Here is a 7,999-nt window from a genome sequence, read left to right as displayed (position 1 = left end):
TAAAGATTGCATAATCTTTTATGGTTTTAAGCCCCATGCCTCACACACAAGGGGGCAGGGGCCATGAATTTCATAATTTTTACTTTCATTCAATCATAGATGCTACATGTACATGCCAAAATTGGTTCAGTGGTTCCAGAGAAGATGTGGAAAATGATCAAATGTACAACACACAAGGACCAACGAAAACACATATAGAATGGGTCACTTGAGTAAAAAAAAGGTGACCTAATATAACGGTACTGGTAATGGAAACTTAAATTTGTAAACATAACAGCAGATCTCATATTTATTCTATTTCACAATTAAGGATGACAATATCATTCGGTGATAATATCAATTAATTAATATGTATTGAATTCCTCTAAAATAAAGCAAAATCTTGTGATAAAATTTATAAATACTTTATTTGATACTTGACATTCAAAATGATTAAAGAAATAAATACTTATTCTTCTATTTTACTTTCATTCTGTAAAAGTACTACTTTCCCACTTACACTGTATACAATTATGTATCACAATTCTTCATGGGAATTTGTCCCAGCATAATTAAAATACATTTAAAATATATGGTTATCTTTAGAATGAACAGAAATTGTTATTCCATAGAATTACGACTCCCTGAAAAATATGGGATTAAAGTATTTATAAAAAGTATTTAAATAAAAAAATATGATCACACTCTGTCATATTCCATACAATTCCATAAACATCATTCATTACTTATGTCATTTTATAAAATGCAGTGGGAACATGATTTAAATGAACATTCTGATCAAAAAAGAACAAATACTTAAAATTTTCAACACAAGTATCTCTAAGTGTTACTTTCTTTCATCAGGTTTAATTTCTGTACCTATCTAAAGCATTCACTCTTTTACACATAACCTAGCTTCATTACAACCAATACATCACAAGGAATATGACATTTTTTCCAGCCTTTTCATATTCACTTGTGTCACCTCGTATGCATCCAATACACCATTATACGTCATACAAACATCTCTTCACACCTGGAAGTCCCCATACCCAGCTGTCAACAAGCTGCCACAGATTCACCTACATGTCCTATTTTAATCCCTACAATCTGGTATAACTAGTCCTGGATACATCATGACATCTTTTCCCGTTTCCATGGTTTTTCCACCATTGTAGTTACTAACTGATTCTGGAAAATGAAGATCTTGATTCTGTCAAATACATACAGGAAAATAAGAAGCACTGATACATACTGCACCCAGCCCCACTTGATCATGTACCAGAATCCTGGGTAATATCTGTCAGGGGTCAAGGTCAAGATACTATAAATAGTTTTCAATTTATTCATTAGTTAAGAAGTACATGTACCTATGAACATGCCATTCATTTATTTATTTTGATGTACCAAGAATCATGTGCTTCAAGTATGTAAATCTAGGTGTGAACTTGTATTCATTATTGATATTCTGTTGTATATGAAACACCAGTAATACTGATGTACAATTTGAGAAAGGATACAATATCATTTGTTCTGTATAAGTTATGTTGCTGTTGATAACAAATGGCTGCCCTGCTCCTCGGCCACTCTTCCATACAGAGTAGGGGGCATTTAGTTGTGTTGTCACTGTAAAGGTAGAAATCAGGATCATACTTGGAACTTGTAATAAAGTTTGTGCCAGATTTAAGTAATTATAAAATGGACCATCAACGAAGTATTTGAACATTTCTTACCATTTCTCTCTGTATACTTTTTAAAGATATCTGTCAAATCATATGTTTCAGCATAAACACTAGTTGTATCTATTATCGAACCCTGGAAAAAAATTTAATATTTTTTGGATATGATGAGTAAAAGATTATGATATAAAGTCTCCTTGATAAGGAAGATTTATTTTTGCTCATTCTATCATTTCTCTCCCCACTGTGAAAAGGTGTTTCTCTTCAATGAATAAAAATCACATTCCTCTTTACCAATAATGCTTCATTTTTTAAAAATTACTTTGTTTTGAATTTACTGAGTAAAGAAGACAAAAATGAAAAAAAAAAATCATCCTTGACACTTGACAGGCATTTGCTTTTTTTTTTTTTTTTTTTTTAAATATTATTCATGCAAACAAGGTGTACTGAAATTAATTTTCTTTTTTTTCAGATAATTTTTTTTTCTAAAAACATTAATTATAGTTTTACAACAGAAACGATAATGACTATTTACACTGAATCTTGTATCTGAACCCCTGTGTCCTAGTGGCTGTTTCTGCCTTATATTGAGTTCCCCATAAACATCAAGCCGGGCTCCTGCTTTGGGTGAGTCATGGTTAATATAGGCTAAGGACTCCATAGTGAATGAGGAAAATCTCTGGTAAACAATAAAAAAAAAAATGAGTGTGAGTCAGTCAAAAGTAATTATCATGAATGAGATCGTAATATAACAGTAAATTTTAAATAGACTTTCAAGTTCCAACTAAAAAAATAATGTACTTACATGCAAAGCATACTCAAAGAAGAGGAGAAGTTTTACACCAATCACTTTCTCTGAGTCTTGAAGTGGCATTTCCAACTTAAATTCCAGTCCATCTGCTTTCCCATCACCATTCTCATCTGGCTCTCTTGACTAAATGAAAGTATCTTAGTATATAAAATGTAAACCATATGGCCTTTACGACCTTTAATAAAAGAATTTATGCAAAGTAATTTATTGAACACATTTTGCCAATCTGCCTAAATAAATCGAATTTAATGTGTCTGGCATAATAAAATTTAACAATAAAATATCTGTAAATCCTATTGAATCATTGGTTTTGATTCTAAACATATACCAGTTCTATAAGTACAGACTCTGACAGTGACATTATATTACCTGGATGAGAGGCACTCTTAAATTCTGTTGCTGCAGTTGGTTGTATCTTTGGTATGTACTGTATGTGATAAAGCTACCCTCCTGTTCCAGTTCCAAAATCACAAGCAGTTGCTTCTTAAAATTAACAGTAGGAACCTCCCTGTAATATTCTTCCTTCTTCCAAAATCCTTTTCAAAAGAAATAGACAATTGCTATAAAAATCAACTGAATTTGTTATTAATCAATCTTTTTATATCATCGATACTAATAATTTTATTTTTCATTTCATATCACTGTTTCAGTCATTCCAATTGTCAAAATGTTAAATTTAGATATTGAGGAGAAAGAGAAATGGAAGATGAAATATTATTTTCTTAAAAATTGTAGTTTTCAGACTTTGATATTGTAATGCAGCATACATCATGTGAAAATAATAGTATATAGGGTAAACTGGGGTAATTTCGACCACTTATGCTGACATATGGCTTTCAATCCGCAAAACTTGACCGTTTTCAAATGCACAAGTTCAAAATAGATTCGAAGTAAAGAAGATTGATTTTTTTCTTCAAAATTTATGCTTTACGACTAAAAATACGTTAAAAAATAATAAATTGGTTCAAAAATTAGTAACCATGATGCCTGGGTTAATTTCGACCAGCCTCAGGGTAATTTCGACCACAACAAACATCAACAGGAAAGATAACTCTTACAATGAAATTAAACTCTAACTATCGCATTTTATTCAAAATTTATGTTCTAAGAAAATAAACTGTCTGTTATAGGAAATATAAGTGTCTGTCAAAAAAGATTAAAAATAAATTAATTAGGCCTAGATCTATTAACAGTATTACACTTACATGTATGTTTGTTGATTTAGTAAAGAAATGAGTTGGATTACCACTGATAAGTTTTTCATTGCAACCTTTGACATCTTCATTCTTATTTATTATTCTGCATCTTAATTCGCCAAATCTAATACGATGATATTTTGTAATGTGGTAGTTATGGAAACAAAATTTCTCTTATTCCGTAGATAGTTTCCTTCTTAAGATTTTTAAACTGTCCAGTCCGTACTGTACTTCATTTCAAATCGTCTTTTCCGAGGCTCAACAGAATCAAAGTATCTTAGGTTTGAACGCTTTTAAGCATATACGAATTTATTTGAAATGCAAATGAATAAAAATATGTTTTGTTATTTGTTTAAAATCCTGAGAAATTCTATCAAATCATATGAAAGAAGTGTGCAAAAGCAAATTCCTCTGACCATCCCCCCCCCGTGATGGAAAAAAAAAATAAAAAATAACAAACTCAAACAAATTAATTATTTTTAAAAATTATTTTTTCTTTCAATATTGTTGCAGTTCTTTATGTGTGTTATTCGAACAGCTTGCTTGTTACATATATTAATGTACTTGGATTTGTGTATGTGGACTGCGTGATATATGTACGTTCTTAAACTACCGGTTCTTGGTTTCCGATATCCTCATAATCTTGTCTGTCGAACAAATAATTTCGCAATAATAAAAAAAAAAAAATAAAAAAACTTCATTCTGTAATCATATTTAATTCTCTCTGCATATTTTAATTTATTAATTTGGGTTTTGAAATCGTTCTGATTGCTATCGCCATGTGTAAAGTTCTCTACATCGATCAGAGAATGCACCCTCACCGCAGTGCTCCATGTGCTCAGACAATATAGGGATACATTGTAGATCGCAATGCATGCATATATTTTTTAATCGTATATTATTTTCTTTCAAAATTTAAAGAATTTTGTGTATCATACAGTATAATATTCAATTTTATTTTAGAAATTTAAATCAGCATTGAATAGTACAGCTGTTAAACATAACTTACACATATTTCCCCTTATTACGTCATTGGTCGAAATTACCCCGCGTCCTTAAAAACAGTAGGGGTAATTTCGACCAAATTCAAACGGACGTTTCTTGTTCTTTTTGAGAAAAATCCAAGCTAAAAATGTGAAATTCAGCTACTTATTACACTCCAAGAAACTAATTAAATAATTTCAATTTAATTCAAACTGTTATAATGTTGATTATTGTCAAACTCAAAAAGAGGTCGTACGAGTTATCTCTCTTGTTTTTCGTTGATCACATCAAGTGCACTGAAGACGGACTTCCGAGTGTCAAACTGGAGGGATAAAAAGTAGTAAAACATGTAGTTATACCTCTGACCAAACCATTTTTTAAATGAGAAATTATACTAGGAAATCCAATTTTAGGAATAGTTTACTTTAAAACCGAATTAAAGAAACTTGTCTCAACAATACCGTGAATCATGATGCAGTGTTGTGTTTGTGTGGTCGAAACTGAACCGTAGTCGAAATTACCCCGACTTACCCTACATTGTATTTTAAATGTCATGCATGTGTGGTTTGAAGGGACAGATCTAAATTAAAATTGAAAGATCTGCGCTCTCCTTAACATTCACATTTGCAACATATTAGAACAATGTATTTTGGACTGGCTGGATTTTTTTAATGAAACTGACTAAAAACTTCTTGATGAACATTCTTCCTGATGTAAGGTCATTTAGTTCATTTTGACTGTAAAATGATATAAATGCAAAGAAATAATCAAAAATTGCATTCAGATAGGTAAAGGTATTTTAAGTATTCAGCTGCAGTTATTTGAAATGGCTAGTACTAGTGTTAATGTTGTACAATATCTGATGAACATCATGTTCATGCATGTCTTTCTTCAGTACAAAACATCTTGTTCATAGTCGAAATTTTTTGCTATATTCTTACCATAACTCCTGTAAACAACAAAAAGCGGTGGTATGAACACAAGAAACAAAACAACAAACGTCAACAGCGTAGCTTTGGTGCATATATGAGTTTTGTATCGACGAAGTTCGGGATGTGCAAACACTTCGTAAACCGCCATTTTTAAACAAAACAGTTTCGCAGAAAATTTTAGTTTAGCTCGTCCAAAAAACTATTCGGGATTGTACACATATTTTAATTTGCAGAACTCTAGGGGCAAATATTAGGCACTTAAACAATAATCATTTTCTTCTGATGAAGTTTAATTTTATATGAGGGATTTCGAAACCTGAGAATTTGTTATTATAGACACGACTAGCAATCGTATGACTTACAAAAAGAAGAGCGCTCACGGATATGACGTAATATTTATAAACAAGCGGGATATTTTAAAGACTTGCAAAATTGTAGTTTACTTTTCAGGTAAAATCCCCACGAATCTGCTTTTGGACGAAATTTCTTTGTTAAATAACTATAGAAGGGATTCTTGTGGTATTTATGGTACCTTAAAATGTACTCTTAAAGCAAAATTTAAACGTATATTTGCAATATCTTGCATGATGTGTGTTTTGTCAGCTCAACTTTATAATTAATTTTTTGTCTGTGATTATTTTGCTCTGATGATCAGTTAAAGAGCTCTACAAAGTATAACTAGAACAATCTCTTGATATAAATGTACACTCTTAATTTGAGCTTCTAAATTACACACAAACATTCAGTCATTCAATCCTCTCTGCGCCATCATGTGCTTGAGGCGACTATTTACAGTAGCCTGAGTAGGTTTCCAACTGGCTCTGTCTGCAGCTGCATAATATACTCAAAGAATATGCACTTTTAAGATTATCTCCCTTGGTGCGCTCTTAAGTTAAGGAGGGGAGTTATGTTCGTGCATAAACAAACAGGTGGGACAGATATTTATATGTTGGATACATTGCATCATTGATATACTGGTTTATCATAAGTGCATGATTGTCAGGATGCACTTTTCAACTTTACAATAACCAAATTAATGTATAGGCATCATTAAACTCGGTGGAGATTCTGTTTGGTTAGATATTTGGTCAGACGCCCACATTCTGTTGGGCTATAGATATTTGGTCAGATGCCCACAGGGCGTTTGACCAAATATCTAACCAACAGAATCTCCACCGAGATTAAGGTATCATTTTTTAAAACAAAAAAAAAAATTGGAACAAAAAAGAAAATATCTATGCAAGACTTTTTAGACGCTGGAAGAGATGGATCTTTGATAATCTGATAAATACGGTACATATGCATATGATCATTGCACGTTTGCAGTGCTCCAGGGTTTATATAGCAGGTACAGGTAGCAAAAAATTTGGAATAAGTATGGACCTTATATAGATTATAAATCATAAGGTAGTCATAAGTGTTTGAGGATTTTTGTATTTGGAAACCATTGCTCAAGATCAATGTATGGCAGTAAGTACTGGTACTTGCTTTCTCTGAATATCTTCAAATATTTTCTCTAGACAAACTTAAAAATGCCACCAACATATATATCAGTATATTCTTAATAGAAGAATTGCTCTTCACCATATGTTGTAATCTGTCTATTACTCTATTATGTTTATATGTAATTATATATGTTATATGTTTATGCCCAATGGGCCCTGATTGGTAATAAATTCTATTCTATTCTATTTTCTCTAGACAAAAATGGAGGAAATTACCCCAAGGACTGTTATCCAAGGATTCATGGATGCTGCACAAACAAATGAGACAGAGCGTCCCAGTAGGAAGTGCAAACGTTTGACAAGAACACCAGAGGCCGATAGCAGGCTTAGTCGATCCTTACCTTCCACTGAAATCCGACTACACCAGCAGGATGAAGACATCACACAGTAATTATTCCTTTATGGAGTTACGTTTTATCAACTATGTAAAATGCTTTTTAAAAAAAATTAAATATTAATTAATAAAAATTATAAAATTAATTTTATAAGTATATTTAATGGAAACCCATGGTTGGTCTTGCTTCCCTTATCTCTTTGAGGTACAGAGAAATCAAAGCTGATTCAATGTGATTTATTATCTGATGAAAACGAGAACGAATTTAATTATATATTGGTTCCATAATGTTCAAAACTATACTTCTTTTGAATTCCTGTCATTTTGTTTTATGTGGCTTAAAGTAACAATATAATTTGAAATATTAATTTAACTGAACATTAAAAAAAAGGCCCATTTTATTGAAATTCTATGAATTATATAATCATTTACTTTTTTATTTTCAAAAACTAATCCTGTTTATATGACTTGAATATACAGTTGTACTTCATTACAGTGAGATGATTGAAAGCACACCAGTAAAAACAAGGTCTATGTGGAAGAAAAGGGAGTCAAAAAATGGTGTTAAAAATTCTTAAT

General features: G+C 31.4%; 1 protein-coding gene and 1 long non-coding RNA gene across 2 annotated transcripts; one reads left to right on the top strand and one right to left on the bottom strand.

Moving 5' to 3' along the window:
* Nucleotides 1-388: 388 nt before the first annotated feature.
* Nucleotides 389-5,736, bottom strand: LOC134269240 (transmembrane protein 231-like). The gene is made up of 7 exons (XM_062751447.1): nt 5,591-5,736; nt 2,839-3,005; nt 2,464-2,592; nt 2,194-2,337; nt 1,713-1,794; nt 1,500-1,605; nt 389-1,279 (listed from the first exon to the last, which is right to left on the bottom strand). The coding sequence occupies exons 1-7, from the start codon at nt 5,727-5,729 to the stop codon at nt 1,114-1,116; spliced, it is 933 nt and encodes a 310-aa protein (XP_062607431.1). The 5' UTR covers nt 5,730-5,736; the 3' UTR covers nt 389-1,113.
* A 215-nt stretch (nt 5,737-5,951) lies between these two features.
* Nucleotides 5,952-7,975, top strand: LOC134269239 (uncharacterized). The gene is made up of 3 exons (XR_009992536.1): nt 5,952-6,031; nt 7,283-7,473; nt 7,917-7,975. It is a non-coding gene; the product is annotated as an uncharacterized LOC134269239 (long non-coding RNA).
* The last annotated feature ends 24 nt before the right edge of the window (nt 7,976-7,999 follow it).

Source organism: Saccostrea cucullata, unplaced genomic scaffold (assembly GCF_032062105.1).
Source record: "Saccostrea cucullata isolate Sc308-1 unplaced genomic scaffold, CSIRO_AGI_Scuc_v1 ctg921, whole genome shotgun sequence".
Lineage (NCBI taxonomy): Eukaryota > Metazoa > Mollusca > Bivalvia > Ostreida > Ostreidae > Saccostrea > Saccostrea cuccullata.
This window is presented reverse-complemented; position numbering and strand designations above follow the sequence as displayed.

Bases quoted from the DNA above. Each gene is read 5' to 3' on its own strand.
- LOC134269240 (XM_062751447.1), bottom strand. From the start codon at position 5,729: ATGGCGGTTTACGAAGTGTTTGCACATCCCGAACTTCGTCGATACAAA. The intron at 2,593-2,838 runs GTAATATAATGT...ACTTTCATTTAG, and splicing joins TAAGAGTGCCTCTCATCCAG to TCAAGAGAGCCAGATGAGAA. The intron at 1,280-1,499 runs GTATCCTTTCTC...GACCCCTGACAG, and splicing joins TATACAGAACAAATGATATT to ATATTACCCAGGATTCTGGT.